General features: G+C 45.0%; 1 protein-coding gene across 1 annotated transcript in view; it reads left to right on the forward strand.

Moving 5' to 3' along the window:
• LOC138657288 (putative uncharacterized protein DDB_G0290521) overlaps positions 1–18,300 on the forward strand; it is an 87,260-nt gene that overhangs the window by 54,619 nt on the left and 14,341 nt on the right. The window contains exon 3 of the mRNA XM_069744973.1: positions 16,850–18,175. Within this exon, the coding sequence (XP_069601074.1) occupies positions 16,948–18,175 (1,228 nt within the window). The 5' untranslated portion in view covers positions 16,850–16,947. The remainder of the gene's footprint in view (positions 1–16,849; positions 18,176–18,300) is intronic.

Genomic DNA, 18,300 nt, shown 5'->3' on the forward strand with positions numbered 1-18,300 from the left:
TGGGATAAGAGCAGCTGTGACTTTAGAGTTTCCAAGGCAGACTACCCCACCAGTGGTAAGCACAGAGAAAAAGGTAATGACAAGCTTAGGAAAATGACAGTCCATTCAGGTACAAGGCCAGCTGACCGGAGGGTCACAACCTGGCTTCAGCTTCCAGGGCCGACGACCACACCTGTAGTATGCACAGAGAGGAGATAATGACAAGCCTTGGAAGATGACAGTCCATTCAGATACAAGTCCAGTTGACTGGAGGGTCAAAACCTGACTTCTCCATGGAGCCAGGCGACCGACAGGTCCCATTTCGGGTACACACAAACATATCCATGGTTCATTGATGGTCAATGGAGCATATCTGTATTCTTCCAGCTGGGGCCATGGTCCCCTAAGCTGGCTTCCTGTAGAATGATAAATCTGTGTCCTCGTGATGGAGCCATGATGTCTTTGGTGCTGTCCTGTCTCTGGATATTTGGATGTCTTGGCTGAATCTCTGTCTCTCTCTTACAGAGGCACATAACTCTTCATAGCTAACATGTGTCCTTCATTCAGTATTCACAGGTAATGGAGAAGAATAGAGATCGAGTTGCATTATTTCATTATTTAATCTATTTTCATAGTTTTTCCTCCAGTAGTTTATAAGTCAACAAACTAGCTGGCCTGGACAATGTGTAATCAACATAGCAACAAACATCATTGCTCCATGACCCTTTTTCACTAGTCATCCAGGATATGAGCACAATATGTTACAACAAATTGTAAACTTGCAAGTCAACATTACAGGCTTGCATGAGCAAAAGTCTGTTTTCCAGACAGAAACTCAAATTCAAAAATCAATATATAGATAACAGTCTATTCTTCCTGTTTTGCTGAAAATAGAAGTCTGGTTAATTAAGATACAATGCTGTGTCATCATTGTGCACATTACTGTGTCTCACCCTTCTGCTGACTCGCTGGGATAAAAGTAGCTGTGACTTCAGAGCTTACAGAGCCGACTATCCCACCTCTGGCATGCACAAAGAGAAGCTAACAACAAGCTTTAGAAGATAACAGTCCATTGAGGTACAAAGCCAGTTGACCGGACGGTCACAACCTAGCTTCAGCTTCCAGGGCCGACTACCCCACCTGTGGCATGCACAGTGTGGAGGTAACAACAAGCTTAGGAAGACGACAGTCCATTGAGGTACAAGTCCAGTTGACCGGACGGTCACAACCTAGCTTCAGCTTCCAGGGCCGACTACCCCACCTGTGACATGCACAGAGAGACGGTAACAACAAGCTTAGGAACATGACAGTTCATTGAGGTACAAGGCCAGCTGACCGGACGGTCACAACCTAGCTTCAGCTTTCAGGGCTGACTACCCCACCTGTGGCATGCACAGTGAGGAGGTAACAACAAGCTTAGGAAGATGACAGTCCATTCAGGTACAAGGCCAGTTGACCAGAGGGTCACAACCTGGCTTCAGCTTCCAGGGCTGACTACCCCACCTGTGACACGCACAGACAGACGGTAACAACAAGCTTAGGAACATGACAGTCCATTGAGGTACAAGGCCAGCTGACCGGAGGGTCACAACCTGGCTTCTGCTTACGGGGCTGACTACCCCACCTGTGGCATGCAGAGAGGAGATAATGACAAGCTTAGGAAGATGACAGTTCATTCAGATACGCTGGCCTTATAACTCAATGTTCTGTCAGCTTCCTAAGCTTGTTGTTACCGCCTCTCTGTGGGTGTCACAGGCGGATAGTCGGCCCTGGATGTTCAGAAGTCAAAGTCGAATCGGAGTGAAAATGATGACCAAAGGGGTTGTAGTGTTACATCTACTGCTCCAGGAACCCACAGCACTGCTTAGGAATCCCATTGGACCGTGATGAATCAAACAGGATAGGTTCCACTCAAGGGGCACATATTGCAGGTTGAATAGGCACTGCCACAGTAACTGTAACTTGGGGTGATGCAGCAAACTTTAGGGCCTCCAATATATGTAGATGAAAAAAAGTCCTCCTGTCAGTCATGCAGCCAAATTAATAGTTCAAATAACTCTGAGAGTGAAGGACCATGGGCCTCAGCGAGGACCATGGCCTGAGCAAACTTTTACGCTCACGCCCAGACTGTTTGAAGCGAGTGTTGATCGTGACCCCACTTTATACTGACAGTCTGGTGGGCATGGCTGATATACTGGCAGGTGGATGGGCATGGCAAGTGCAGGCAGGAACAGCTGATAGATTGGCAGGCAAGTGTTGGCAGGCACAGCTGATGTACAGGCAGAGGTAGGAGCCACTTCTGACTGGAGAGACAGGAACAGTTTCATGAAGGACTGAGTCACTGACAAGTACTACTGGAATATAGGAACAGGTAGGACCCAGTTCAGACTGGACAGACAAGAAACCACAGTTTGGGACAAGCAGGGAACTGCAAATTCCGACAATCAGCCAGACAGAGTCAGATTCACACAGGGTACTTACTATGAAGTAGTAAGTATACACACAGATCACTAATGTTGCATAGCGACAACAAAATTGAGATAAGTACTGGTTCCGAAACTGCAGGTTATCAATAGTTACTCATTCAACCACAGTAGGTTTAGAGGAAGATCCAGGTTAGGTACAAACAGGTACAGGGATAGGTCCTCATTCAGACAAGGACAGACACCGGTACAGGTTCAGCATTCAGGCCTGGGTATTCAGCCCCCAGGGAAACAGAATGAGGCAAGATCAGAAACAGGACAGGACCTGGCAACTCAATAGTTGCACACACTGTGAAAAAAAATATTGCACAGGCACCTCCCAACAGGATGCTGTGCCTTAAAGGGAACCTGTCACCCCCTGGCATTTTTAACTAAAAGAGCCACCTTGTGCAGCCCTAATGCTGCATTCTTTCAAGGTGGCTCTTTTATTTGGGGTCCCTTCCACCACTGAAATAATTGTTTTTATAATTTGCCCGCCATACCTGTAGTCTGTCCCGGACACAAACGCCTCCCAGCCATCAGTCATTTGCTCCTTGCGCCGGGCGCCGTCTCCTCAGTGTTCAGTTACATCCCCAGCGCCAGCGCTGTAATTTTTTCTCCGGGCATGCGCAGTTTGCGCTGCCCTTCGAGTCACATCACATTACAGCGCAGGCGCCGGAGACATAAATGAAGGCAGAGGAGGCGGCGCCCGGTGCACGGAGGAAATGAGTGATGGCTGGGAGGCGTTTATGTCGGGGGGAAAAGACATGCCCCCTGGGCACACTACAGGTATGGCGGGCAAATTATAAAAACGAATATTTCAGTCCTGGAAGGGACCCCAAATAAAAGAGCCACCTTGACAGAATGCAGCATTAGTCCTGCACAAGGTGGCTCTTTTAATTAAAAATGCCAGTGGGGGTGACAGGTTCCCTTTAAGTACCAAGTGCCTCTCAGCAATAGGCTGGGGACACATTAGGAATGCATGCACTGTCTCTGTAAAAATCAGGAAGTTCCCGCTGATGCGCCTTAAGCATGTACAGTGGGGGAAATCAGTATTTGATCCCTTGCTGATTTTGTAAGTTTGCCCACTGGCAAAGACATGAACAGTCTATAATTTTAAGGGTAGATTAATTTTAACATTGAGAGATAGAATATCAAAAATAAAATCCAGAAGATCACATTGTATAAATTATATACATTTATTTGCATTTTGCAGTGGCAAACAAGACTTAATACTAGGTGGCAAAACCCTTGTTGGCAAGCACAGCAGTCAGATGTTTTTTGTAGCTGATGATTTGGTTTGTCCACATGTCAACAGGAATTTTAGTCCACTCTTCTTTGCAGATCATCTCTAAATCATTAAGATTTTGAGGCTGACGCTTGGCAAGTCGAAACTTTAACTCCCTTCATGAGTTTCTATGGAATTAAGATCTGGAGACAGACTGGCTAGGCCACTTCATGACCTTAATGTGATCATTTTTGAGCCACTCCTTTGTTGCCTTGACTTGTTTTGGGTCATTGTCTTGTTGGAAGACCCAGCCGCGACCCATTTTTAATGTCCTGGCGGAGGAAAGAAGGCTGTCACTCAGGATTTTACGGTACATGGCTCCATCCATTCTCCCATTGATGCAGTGAAGTAGTCCTGTGCCCTTAGCAGAGAAACACCCAGAAAATATAATATTTCCACCTCCATGCTTGACAGTAGGGATGGTGCTCGTTGGGTCATAGGCAGCATTTCTCTTCCTTCAAACACGGCAAGTTGAGTTAATGCCAAAGACCTCAATTTTTGTCTCATCTGACCACAGCACCTTCTCCCAATCACTCACAGAATCATCCAGGTGTTCATTGGTAAACTTCAGACGGGCCTGCACATGCGCCTTCTTGAGCAGGGGGACCTTGCGGCCACTGCAGGATTTTAAACCTTTACGGTGTAATGTGTTACCAATGGTTTTCTTGGTGACTGTGGTCCCAGCTGCCTTGAGATCATTAACAAGTTCCCCCGTGTAGCTTTAGGCTGATGTCTCACCTTCCTCATGATCACGGATACCCTACGAGTTGAGATTTTGCATGGTGCCCCAGATCAATGTTGATTGACAGTCATTTTGAATTTCTTCCGCTTTCTTACTATTGAACCAACAGTTGTCTTCTTCTCATCCAGCGTCCTACTTATGGTTTTGTAGCCCATTCCAGCTTTGTGCAGGTCTATGATTTGTCACTGACATTCTTATAAAGCTCTTTGGTCTTGACCATGTTGTAGAGGTTAATGTCTGACTGATTAATTAAGATTGTGGACAGGAGTCTTTTGTAAAGGTGACTATGTAAGACAGCTGTCTTTAATGCAGGTAACAAGTTGATTAGGAGTCTAACTGGTCTGTAGGAACCAGAACTCTTAATGGTTGCTAGGGGATCAAATACTTATTTCTCACTGAAAAATGCAAATGAATTTATATAATTTATACAATGTGATTTTCTGGATTATGTTTTTGATATTCTATCTCTCAATGTTAAAATTAACCTACCCTTAAAATTATAGACTGTTCATGTCTTTTTCAGTGGGCAAACTTACAAAATCAGTAAGGGATCAAATAATTATTTCCCCCACTGTAGCAAGCTGAGGACAAGGAGCTCACTGCACGGCCTGGGGCGGTGACCACGTCGGTGTCCCTGCATGTTGGAGGATAGGAAGCCATGCAGGGATGCAGGCAGCAGTGTTACAATATATAGGAGGTGTATATGAATAATTATGTAATATATTATGTAATAGAAAACATTACAATTTATAACATCACCAGTGAGGGGACACTCACCCCCCTTTCTTCCCTTCTCACATAGAATTTCCAGGAGGAGAAAGAGCTGACCGTCTAAACCTCTTTTGGTACTAGAACCACATGTTTGATATATGGAAAGTCAGTAAATTATGTCTAGCTAAGAAGTGATAAATCTAATTAAAACTCTTTTTGAAGCACAGACTCCCTGGTGTGGACAGGTAATTAAGGCGGAATACTTATTACGGCAATGGACGTGAAGTCTAGGATAAGCAGGAAATCTAACACCGTTAAAGATAACTTTTGTCCCCTGCAGAACAATAGGACATCTGCAGCTAGACACGTGGGCACCAGTGGAAAGTTATGAATATTGAGGTCTGTATGGATCCGATATTAACCCCTTTACCCCCAAGGGTGGTTTGCACGTTAATGACCGGGCCAATTTTTACAATTCTGACCACTGTCCCTTTATGAGGTTATAACTCTGGAGCTTCAATGGATCCTGGTGATTCTGACAATGTTTTCTCGTGACATAGTAACATAGTAACATAGTTAGTAAGGCCGAAAAAAGACATTTGTCCATCCAGTTCAGCCTATATTCCATCATAATAAATCCCCAGATCTACGTCCTTCTACAGAACCTAATTGTATGATACAATATTGTTCTGCTCCAGGAAGACATCCAGGCCTCTCTTGAACCCCTCGACTGAGTTCGCCATCACCACCTCCTCAGGCAAGCAATTCCAGATTCTCACCGCCCTAACAGTAAAGAATCCTCTTCTATGTTGGTGGAAAAACCTTCTCTCCTCCAGACGCAAAGAATGCCCCCTTGTGCCCGTCACCTTCCTTGGTATAAACAGATCCTCAGCGAGATATTTGTATTGTCCCCTTATATACTTATACATGGTTATTAGATCGCCCCTCAGTCGTCTTTTTTCTAGACTAAATAATCCTAATTTCGCTAATCTATCTGGGTATTGTAGTTCTCCCATCCCCTTTATTAATTTTGTTGCCCTCCTTTGTACTCTCTCTAGTTCCATTATATCCTTCCTGAGCACCGGTGCCCAAAACTGGACACAGTACTCCATGTGCGGTCTAACTAGGGATTTGTACAGAGGCAGTATAATGCTCTCATCATGTGTATCCAGACCTCTTTTAATGCACCCCATGATCCTGTTTGCCTTGGCAGCTGCTGCCTGGCACTAGCTGCTCCAGGTAAGTTTATCATTAACTAGGATCCCCAAGTCCTTCTCCCTGTCAGATTTACCCAGTGGTTTCCCATTCAGTGTGTAATGGTGACATTGATTCCTTCTTCCCATGTGTATAACCTTACATTTATCATTGTTAAACCTCATCTGCCACCTTTCAGCCCAAGTTTCCAACTTATCCAGATCCATCTGTAGCAGAATACTATCTTCTCTTGTATTAACTGCTTTACATAGTTTTGTATCATCTGCAAATATCGATATTTTACTGTGTAAACCTTCTACCAGATCATTAATGAATATGTTGAAGAGAACAGGTCCCAATACTGACCCCTGCGGTACCCCACTGGTCACAGCGACCCAGTTAGAGACTATACCATTTATAACCACCCTCTGCTTTCTATCACTAAGCCAGTTACTAACCCATTTACACACATTTTCCCCCAGACCAAGCATTCTCATTTTGTGTACCAACCTCTTGTGCGGCACGGTATCAAACGCTTTGGAAAAATCGAGATATACCACGTCCAATGACTCACCGTGGTCCAGCCTATAGCTTACCTCTTCATAAAAACTGATTAGATTGGTTTGACAGGAGCGATTTCTCATAAACCCATGCTGATATGGAGTTAAACAGTTATTCTCATTGAGATAATCCAGAATAACATCCCTCAGAAACCCTTCAAATATTTTACCAACAATAGAGGTTAGACTTACTGGCCTATAATTTCCAGGTTCACTTTTAGAGCCCTTTTTGAATATTGGCACCACATTTGCTATGCGCCAATCCTGCGGAACAGACCCTGTCGCTATAGAGTCCCTAAAAATAAGAAATAATGGTTTATCTATTACATTACTTAGTTCCCTTAGTACTCGTGGGTGTATGCCATCCGGACCCAGAGATTTATCTATTTTAATCTTATTTAGCCGGTTTCGCACCTCTTCTTGGGTTAGATTGGTGACCCTTAATATAGGGTTTTCATTGTTTCTTGGGATTTCACCTAGCATTTCATTTTCCACCGTGAATACCGTGGAGAAGAAGGTGTTTAATATGTTAGCTTTTTCCTCGTCATCTACAACCATTCTTTCCTCACTATTTTTTAAGGGGCCTACATTTTCAGTTTTTATTCTTTTACTATTGATATAGTTGAAGAACAGTTTGGGATTAGTTTTACTCTCCTTAGCAATGTGCTTCTCTGTTTCCTTTTTGGCAGCTTTAATTAGTTTTTTAGATAAAGTATTTTTCTCCCTATAGTTTTTTAGAGCTTCAATGGTGCCATCCTGCTTTAGTAGTGCAAATGCTTTCTTTTTACTGTTAATTGCCTGTCTTACTTCTTTGTTTAGCCACATTGGGTTTTTCCTATTTCTAGTCCTTTTATTCCCACAAGGTATAAACCGCTTACACTGCCTATTTAGGATGTTCTTAAACATTTCCCATTTATTATCTGTATTCTCATTTCTGAGGATATTGTCCCAGTCTACCAGATTAAGGGCATCTCTAAGCTGGTCAAACTTTGCCTTCCTAAAGTTCAGTGTTTTGTGACTCCCTGACAAGTCCCCCTAGTGAAAGACAGGTGAAACTGCACAATATTGTGGTCGCTATTTCCTAGATGCCCGACCACCTGCAGATTTGTTATTCTGTCAGGTCTATTAGATAGTATTAGGTCTAAAAGTGCTGCTCCTCTGGTTGGATTCTGCACCAATTGTGAAAGATAATTTTTCTTGGTTATTAGCAGAAACCTGTTGCCTTTATGGGTTTCACAGGTTTCTGTTTCCCAGTTAATATCCGGGTAGTTAAAGTCCCCCATAACCAGGACCTCATTATGGGTTGCAGCTTCATCTATCTGCTTTAGAAGTAGACTTTCCATGCTTTCTGTTATATTTGGGGGTTTGTAACAGACCCCAATGAGAATTTTGTTACCATTTTTCCCTCCATGAATTTCGACCCATATGGACTCGACATCCTCATTTCCTTCGCTAATATCCTCCCTTAAAGTGGACTTTAGACAAGACTTTACATAGAGACAAACCCCTCCTCCTCTCCGATTTTTACGATCCTTTCTAAACAGACTGTAACCCTGTAAGTTAACTGCCCAGTCATAGCTTTCATCTAACCATGTCTCGGTTATTCCCACTATGTCAAAGTTACCTGTAGATATTTCTGCTTCTAGTTCTTCCATCTTGTTTGTCAGGCTTCTGGCGTTTGCGAGCATGCAGTTTAGAGGATTTTGTTTTGTTCATATTGTACTTCATGACAGTGGTAAAATTTCTTTGATATTACCTGCGTTTATTTGTGAAAAAAACAGAAATTTGGCGAAATTTTTGAAAATTTCACAATTTTCCAACTTTGAATTTTTGTGCAATTAAATCACAGAGATATGTCACAGAAAATACTTAATAAGTAACATTTCCCACATGTCTACTTTACATCAGCACAATTTTGGAACCAACATTTTTTTTTGTTAGGGAGTTATAAGGGTTAAAAGTTGACCAGCAATTTCTCATTTTTACAACACCATTTTATTTTAGGGACCACATCTCATTTGAAGTAATTTTGAGGGGTCTATATGATAGAAAATAACGAAGTGTGACACCATTCTAAAAACTGTACCCCTCAAGGTGCTCAAAACCACATTCAAAAAGTTTATTAACCCTTCAGGTGCTTCACAGGAATTTTTTGCATGTTTAAATAAAAATGAACATTTAACTTTTTTTGACAAAAAATTTACTTCAGCTCCAATTTGTTTTATTTTACCAAGGGTAACAGGAGAAAATGGACCCCAAACATTGTTGTACAATTTGTCCTGAGTACGCCAATACCCCACATGTGGGGGTAAACCACTGTTTGGGCGCATGCCAGAGCTCGGAACGGAAGGAGCACCGTTTAACTTTTTCTACGCAGAATTGGCTGGAATTGAGATCGGACGCCATGTCGTGTTTGGAGAGCCCCTGATGTGCCTAAACAGTGGAAACCCCCCAATTATAACTGAAACCCTAATCCAAACACACCCCTAACCCTAATCCCAACGGTAACCCTAACCACACCTCTAACCCAGACACACCCCTAACCCTAATCCCAACCCTATTCCCAACTGTAAATGTAATCTAAACCCTAACCCTAACTTTAGCCCCAACCCTAACTGTAGCCCCAACCCTAACCCTAACCCTAGCTCTAACCCTAGCTCTAACCCTAACCCTAGCCCTAACCCTAGCCCTAACCCTAGCTCTAACCCTAGCTCTAACCCTAGCCCTAATGGGAAAATGGAAATACTTTTTTTTAATTTTTCCCTAAGGGGGTGATGAAGGGGGGGTTGATTTACTTTTATAGCGGGTTGTTTAGCGGATTTTTATGATTGGCAGCCGTCACACACTGAAAGATGCTTTTTATTGCAAAAAATATTTTTTGCGTTACCACATTTTGAGAGCTATAATTTTTCCATATTTGAGTCCACAGAATCATGTGAAGTCTTGATTTTTTGCGGGACGAGTTGACGTTTTTATTGGTAACATTTTCAGGCACGTGACATTTTTTGATCGCTTTTTATTCTGATTTTTGTGACGCAGAATTGCCAAAAACCAGCTATTCATGAATTTCTTTTGGGGGAGGCGTTTATACCGTTCCGCGTTTGGTAAAATGGATAAAGTAGTTTTATTCTTCGGGTCAGTACGATTACAACGATACCTCATTTATATCATTTTTTTTATGTTTTGGCGCTTTTATACGATAAAAAATATTTTATAGAAAAAATAATTATTTTTGCATCGCTTTATTCTGAGGACTATAACTTTTTTATTTTTTTGCTGATGATGCTGTATGGCGGCTCGTTTTTTGCGGGACAAGATGATTATTTTCAGCGGTACCATGGTTATTTATATCTGTCTTTTTGATTGCGTGTTATTCCACTTTTTGTTTTTTGCCTCGGTTTTTTTGTTTTCTTACGGTGTTTACTGAAGGGGTTAACTAGTGGGACAGTTTTATAGGTCGGGTCGTTATGGACGCGGCGATACTAAATATGTGTACTTTTATTGTTTGTTTTTTTTATTTAGATAAAGAAATGTATTTGTGGGAATAATATTTTTCTTTTCTTTATTTAGGAATTTTTATTTTTTTTTTTTTTTTACAGATGTGGAATTTTTTTTTTTTACTTTGTCCCAGGGGGGGACATCACAGATCGCTGATCTGACAGTTTGCACAGCACTCTGTCAGATCAGCGATCTGACTTACAGCACTGCAGGCTTACCAAGCGCCTGCTCTGAGCAGGCACTTGGTAAGCCACCTCCCTCCCTGCAGGACCCGGATGCCGTGGCCATTTTGGATCCGAGCCTGCTGCAGGGAGGAGAGGTAAGAGACCCTTGGAGCAATGCGATCACATCGCGTTGCTGCGGGGGTCTCAGGGAAGCCCACAGGGAGACCCCTCCCTGCACGATGCTTCCCTATACCGCCGGCACACCGCGATCATGTTTGATTGTGGTGTGTCGGGGGTTAATGTGCCGGGGGCTGTCCGTGACCGCTCCTGGCACATAGTGCCGGATGTCAGCTGCGATAGACCTTTGGATTTCAACAAAGGTGTCTGGGCCCAGTTTACTTCTCCAGGTTCTACAGGTTCGGTTCACTCATCCCTAGTCCCAGAGTACGGATTCTGTTCTTAGGAGTTGTCATTCCACTGTGATAACAATAATTCCACTCTCATTGTGGTGTGTCTGGGCGTAGAGACCCTTATTCCACTCTCATTGTGGTGTGTCTGGGCCTAGACACCCTTATTCCACTCTCATTGTGGTGTGTCTGGGCCTAGAGACCCTTATTCCACTCTGTGTGGTGTGTCTGGGCCTAGAGACCCTTATTCCACTCTGTGTGGTGTGTCTGGGCCTAGAGACCCTTATTCCACTCTCATTGTGCTATGTCTGGGCATAGAGGCCATTATTCCACTCTCATTGTGGTGTGTCTGGGCCTAGAGGCCCTTATTCCACTCTCATTGTGGTGTGTCTGGGCCTAGAGACCCTTATTCCACTCTCATTGTGGTGTGTCTGGGCCTAGAGACCCTTATTACACTCTCATTGTGGTGTGTCTGGGCCTAGAGGCCCTTATTCCACTCTCATTGTGGTGTGTCTGGGCCTAGAGACCCTTATTCCACTCTCATTGTGGTGTGTCTGGGCCTAGAGGCCCTTATTCCACTCTGTGTGGTGTGTCTGGGCCTAGAGACCCTTATTCCACTCTCATTGTGGTGTGTCTGGGCCTAGAGACCCTTATTCCACTCTCATTGGGGTGTGTCTGGGCCTAGAGGCCCTTATTTCTCTCTCATTGTGGTGTGTCTGGGCCTAGAGGCCCTTATTCCACTCTCATTGTGGTGTGTCTGGGCCTAGAGACCCTTATTCCACTCTCATTGTTGTGTGTCTGGGCCTAGAGGCCCTTATTCCACTCTGTGTGGTGTCTGGGCCTAGAGACCCTTATTCCACTCTCATTGTGGTGTGTCTGGGCCTAGAGACCCTTATTCCACTCTCATTGTGGTGTGTCTGGGCCTAGAGGCCCTTATTCCTCTCTCATTGTGGTGTGTCTGGGCCTAGATGCCCTTATTCCACTCTCATTGTGGTGTGTCTGAGCCTAGAGACCCTTATTCCACTCTCATTGTGGTGTGTCTGGGCCTAGAGACCCTTATTCCACTCTGTGGTGTGTCTGGGCCTAGAGGCCCTTATTCCACTCTGTGTGGTGTGTCTGGGCCTAGAGACCCTTATTCCACTGTGTGGTGTGTCTGGGCCTAGAGACCCTTATTCCACTCTGTGTGGTGTGTCTGGGCCTAGAGACCCTTATTCCACTCTGTGTGGTGTGTCTGGGCCTAGAGACCCTTATTCCACTCTCATTGTGGTGTGCCTGGGCCTAGAGGCCCTTATTCCACTCTCACTGTGGTGTGTCTGGGCCTAGAGACCCTTATTCCACTCTGTGTGGTGTGTCTGGGCCTAGAGGCCCTTATTCCACTCTGTGTGGTGTGTCTGGGCCTAGAGACCCTTATTCCACTCTGTGTGGTGTGTCTGGGCCTAGAGACCCTTATTCCACTCTGTGTTGTGTGTCTGAGCCTAGAGACCCTTATTCCACTCTGTGTGGTGTGTCTGGGCCTAGAGACCCTTATTCCACTCTGTGTGGTGTGTCTGGGCCTAGAGACCCTTATTCCACTCTCATTGTGCTATGTCTGGGCATAGAGGCCCTTATTCCACTCTCATTGTGGTGTGTCTGGGCCTAGAGGCCCTTATTCCACTCTCATTGTGGTGTGTCTGGGCCTAGAGACCCTTATTCCACTCTCAATGTGGTGTGTCTGGGCCTAGAGACCCTTATTCCACTCTCATTGTGGTGTGTCTGGGCCTAGAGGCCCTTATTCCACTCTCATTGTGGTGTGTCTGGGCCTAGAGACCCTTATTCCACTCTGTGTGGTGTGTCTGGGCCTAGAGACCCTTATTCCACTCTCATTGTGGTGTGTCTGGGCCTAGAGACCCTTATTCCACTCTCATTCTATCTTCTAGCTCTCGTTAAGTAGTTGTTGAAACAACACTGCATTAGGACTACAAGTTGGGTCTGGGTTGTAGAGACGGTGTCTTCCGCTCCAAGGTGTTCTCCAGGTTGCCACATAATCGAAGCTGCATAGAGCCTATTTTGTTATTTTAGGCCTACTAAGTCTTTCTGCGGTCCCTCCTTCCAATTGTCCTCCACTGAGCACACCAATGCAGACCGTGTACCCATGTAACCTTTTTTAAACCTGCGTCGAGCCAACTTTGTGGTGTAAGACCTACTTGCAGTGTCTGGCTGCGCCACTCAATACAGCTGTCCTCTTTAAAAACATGACCTGCAATTATCAGGTTTTCAGCCTATCGGAATTTTAAAACTGCAGTGGGCCTACTAGTTTGGTTGCGGCCTACTAACAGTGTCTGCCGCTCCAAGGTGTTCTCCTGGTTGCCTTTCCTGAGCTTCTATCTTCAGGCTCTTGTTAAATAGTTGTTAAATGGAACAACTGCATTTGGCCTACTAGTTGGGTTGGGGCCTACTAACAGTGTCTGCCGCTCCTTGCTGTTCTCCTGGTTTCCTGTCCTGAAATTCCATTTTCAGGCTCTCGTTAAGTAGTTGTTAATGTTAGACTGCATTTGGCCTACTAGTTGGGTTGGGGCCTACTATCGGTGTCTGCCGCTCCTTGCTGTTCTCCTCCACTGAACAAAGCTGTGCCGCCTGTTTACTACTGTTGCCAATTTTGAACTGCATTTAGACTACTTACTGATTTGGGCCTACTCTCTGTGTCAGCCTCTCATTCCAGTTGTCCTCCACTGAACAGAGCAATGCCCCCAGGTTAGTCCTGTTACCAATTTTGAACTGCATTTAGCCCACTTTATTCTTTGGGCCCATATCTGTTTCCTCCTCATCATGCCCATTGCCCAGCCAGTGATAGATGAGTCTGCTGGTACATTGACCCATAACGCAACATTCCCCGTGCACGCTACACAGCAAGATTGTGACCCTGCTGAAAGTCAGGTTCCTCTTCCCGCATACCATACCACCTTACAAAGAGGAAGGTGCAGATGAAGGTGCAGGTTCCTTCATCAGGTGAGGGGAAGGAATACTCGTTGGCGACGTTACTGGCACAGGGCCCCTCATAGTACGCAAAAGTGTCGCTGCCGGTGGGAGGCGCCCCCGCCGTGCAAACACACCGCTGTACTTTGAGGGGCCCTGTGCCAGTGCCAATGCCAACGAGTGGGTCCCCCTGCTTGCTCAGGATCACAGCACTTGCAAAGTTGAAATACTTACCTCTCCCTGCTCCACTGCCGTGACGTGGTCCAGATTTCCTGGGCCCACTAAATACTTGAACCAGCCCTACCCCCCACAACTTTAGCCAAATGACCCCCAATTTCCAATGCCTTACTATTATTATAAGATAAATTAAGACTGACAAGCTTCAGTAACAAGAATGGATGTTTTTGCCATTAAAATGGGCACTGTACATGTTTTCCTGGCCTCCACTCACTGCCGACTATGCTCCCCCATTGACTTGCATTGGGTTTCGTGTTTCGGTCGATCCCCGACTTTTCGCGATAATCGGCCGATTCCACTCGACTCGACTTTTGAGATAGTCGGGTTTCGCGAAACCCGACTCGACTCTAAAAAACTAAAAGTCGCTCAACCCTACTGCCGGCTATATGTGTGATCTGGTGATGGGAACTGTTAATGTGTGATTGGTGAGAAGTGGAGTTTTCCCAGGAGAGAGCGGTGGGACTGTGGACAGTTTGAGGGGTGGAGGCGAAGCTGGGGTGGAGCCTGTATGGAGTCTCAAGGGGGCCCTGAAAATTTTCCAAGTATGGGGCCCCAAAATTCCTAGTGGCAGCCCTGTTCTGGGCTATGGATTTTTGGCAAGTAGGGGAGATAATAGGGCTTGAAAAGCAAAAAATGAAAAATTGAAAGCTTTAATCCCATTTTCCTTTAGCACACCTGTTGTAATATTCCAGCTTGGTAGACCATGGGCTGCTGCAGCATTTTTCGGCAGTGTTCCCACCTCCCAGCATTAGTATGATAACACTTCTTCATGTGTGTACTGGATCCTCAGGGTCACGATATGGCTCCGGCCTGGATCAGGCATTGGGCAGTGCGGTGTAACTCTGATCCTTCACACTAATGTAACTTTCTGAAACTTTCACTTTTTTCATGGTCAAGGTCTCTGTTTTGTGTCAGTAAGTTGGGACACAAGCTAAATCCAGGAGAAAAGCTTTTCCTGACCTGGTCCTGTGCACACAGCTCATTGCTCACTAGCCGTTCAGTATATGGACCCCTCTAGGGATCTTCTGGACCTTTCCACTGAATGCAATTAGGAGCTTCTTATGGGGAAATCTTGCCCTGTTTGCAGGGCACCTCAACAGCGGTTATGGGGGAACTTTGATACTGCTGTTGGGGTAGTCTGCAACATTTTATGGGGGTACACTGAAACTGATATTGTGTCTGTCTATGTCTCCATAACACTGTTATTGAGGCACTCTCACATGTTTTATGGAGGCACATTAGAAATGTTAGCTAGTATCTTCTCCAGCTTCACCGTAGTTGCTCAATCCTACTTTCTGGTGATGTCCCACTTTCTCCTTCACGTTGGCATGAGTGAATTGCACCCTCCCCAACCTCCTTCATGTGTAAGTCTTAAGGTGCTCCAAAACTTTTTCTCTAGCCTTATATTGCGCTGTACATGACAGAGGATGAGCAGTAAATGAGGCGTTTTCCCCTCGGACACAAGGTCTACCATAGGCATTATCTCCATCTATTCAGCCTCCTCAGAAATGGAGAAGAACAGAGGAGGATCGGATGAGCTCAGACCCGTCCTTGCTGCACAGGATCAGGACGATCAATCTGTCGGTTTGTCTAAGATGAAAGAGATGATGAATAACTCTGCTCCTGTGTACACAGACCCCATATCTACAAAAAGTCGGACTCCAATAAGCTTAGATGATTTTCAAGCAGGATCTATGTGATTCTGTGATGTTGGGTGCTCGGATAGGACACCACTCCATGAATAATGCAAAGACAAAGATCCAAATGATTGAAATGTAATGTTTGGGTCTGAAACATCAGACCTTCATCAAACAGACCGCCATGGCACAAGGGGAGAATGAAATGAGGCTTTATAAGTACATTGGTTGTAGCCCAGATGACTAAGCGCCAGTCATCGGGGTCACTGTCCATACCTTGTGTAGCGCATTACCTCATTTTATTCCCCCTTATACTATTGCAATCTCTTAGATGATGTCTCAGTCACCACTTAAAGGCAAAAAATCCCTCAAAAATGGAGAGAAGAGAATGTGTCAGATGGTGGGAAGGAACACGCTGTCCATGGTGATCCAGTGATGCAGCACGATGGCTCAGTGGTTAGTACTATTGTTTGCAGCACTGGGCTCCTGGGTTCAAACCCAACCAAGGAGTTTGTATCTTCTCCCTGTGTATTCTCCCACACTCCAAAGACATTCTGAATTTAGATTGTGAGCCCCAATGGGGACAGCGATGATAATGTGTGTGAAGAGCTGTGGAATTAATGGCGCTCTATAAGTGAGTAGAACAAACTAACCAGTCACCTCTCCAGCATCATCTTACAGGGAAATGAAAGTGTAGGGTTAATTCTGGCCGTGCCGTACTGGTAACAGCCCTGCAGTTATTGGTGGGGATCCTGTCCAGCAACATACAGGAGGGAATTTACGGTATATATTTTACCAAATATTCAAATAATACAAACAGTATCACCCATGGAATATGGAAAGGATGGGAAAACGGCCTCAGTCCTCAGTACAGTATTAATATGTCCTCTGTCCAGTGAAGGAAGATAAAGCTGAAGGTTTTGTTTCTAAATCACGATTGCATGATATTGTTTTTTACTATTACAGAAGTTTTCTCTATTGCTGGTGACCCCATGAGATTCTCTTTACTTATGACTAGATACAAGCTTAGATGAGGAGGAAACCAGCACAGCTCAACCAGCGCTCATATCAGACAGATCACCATCACGGCTGGACCCAGAACCAACACCATTGCAGATGGACCCAGAACTAACACCATCACAGCTGGACCCAGAACCAACACCATCACAGCTGGACCCAGAACCAACACCATCACAGCTGGACCCATTACCAACACCATCACAGCTGGACCCAGAACCAACACCATCACAGCTGGACCCAGAACCAACACCATCACAGCTGGACCCATTACCAACACCATCACAGCTGGACCCAGAACTAACACCATCACAGCTGGATCTAGAACTAACATCATCACCGCTGGATCCAGAACTAACACCATCACAGCAGAACCGAGAACCAAAACTATCACAGCTGGACCCAGAACCGACACCATCACAGCTGGACCCAGAACCAACACTTTCACAGCTGGACCCATTACCAACACCATCACAGCTGGACCCATTACCAACACCATCACAGCTGGACCCAGAACCAACACCATCACAGCTGGACCCAGAACCAACACCATCACAGCTGGACCCAGCACCAACACCATCACAGCTGGACCCAGAACCAACACTATCACAACTAGTCCCAGAGCAAACACCATCACAACTGTACTTGGAACCAACACAATCAGAGATTATTCAACAGGCAACCCAACATGAACAGGTTCCAGAACCAACAAAATCAGAGCTTAACCCAGATTCAACAAAATCGGAGACGGTTCCAGAATCAACACTGTCAGTGATAGTTACTGAAGCAACAACCTTGAAGCTGGGCTCATTAACAACTCAAATTAGCACAGTACCTTTAGAGACAAGTACTCCACAGAAAAGGGAGAATTCCCGTCCAGTTGGCATAGAACAGACATCGGTACAACCTTCCAGTAGAGTGATTGCTCACCCAAGTCAAGAATACAACTCAGTTTTGGTGAATCCCTTGCTTCATCTAGACAGTTCACCCCACATTGACAAGACTGTCAGTAACAAAGCTTTTTCCAACGATGAACCAGATGTACCAACAGAAAAAGAAACAATTACCCCAATGACAGTGAGTGTGATCCCTACAAAGCCAGTGAGAGCTTATGGCACATCTGTATTAGTAGACAAGAACAATAAACCCTCGGAGAATGACGTCTACCCAAAAAAAAGCCAAGACAAGGCGAGAAGAAAAGGTATTCAGCAGCCATCGAAGACTTCACAACAAAAGAAGAAGCTGAAAAACATGAACCTTACATCATTCAAGCAGAAAAACCAACTGTCCCCTTCCATAAGAAGGGATTATAAATCCGGCCCCCCAGGTAAGAGGACTTGTAACATCTAGAGAGCAGGTAGGACTGTCCCAAAATAGTAGTCACTTCTGTCATTGTTATGTTCATACTTTCTTGTGACGGCAGCTGTGCAATGTCAATTGAGAAGGAGGTGA

The sequence above is a fragment of the Ranitomeya imitator genome, chromosome 1 (assembly GCF_032444005.1).
Source record: "Ranitomeya imitator isolate aRanImi1 chromosome 1, aRanImi1.pri, whole genome shotgun sequence".
Taxonomy (NCBI): Eukaryota; Metazoa; Chordata; class Amphibia; order Anura; family Dendrobatidae; genus Ranitomeya; species Ranitomeya imitator.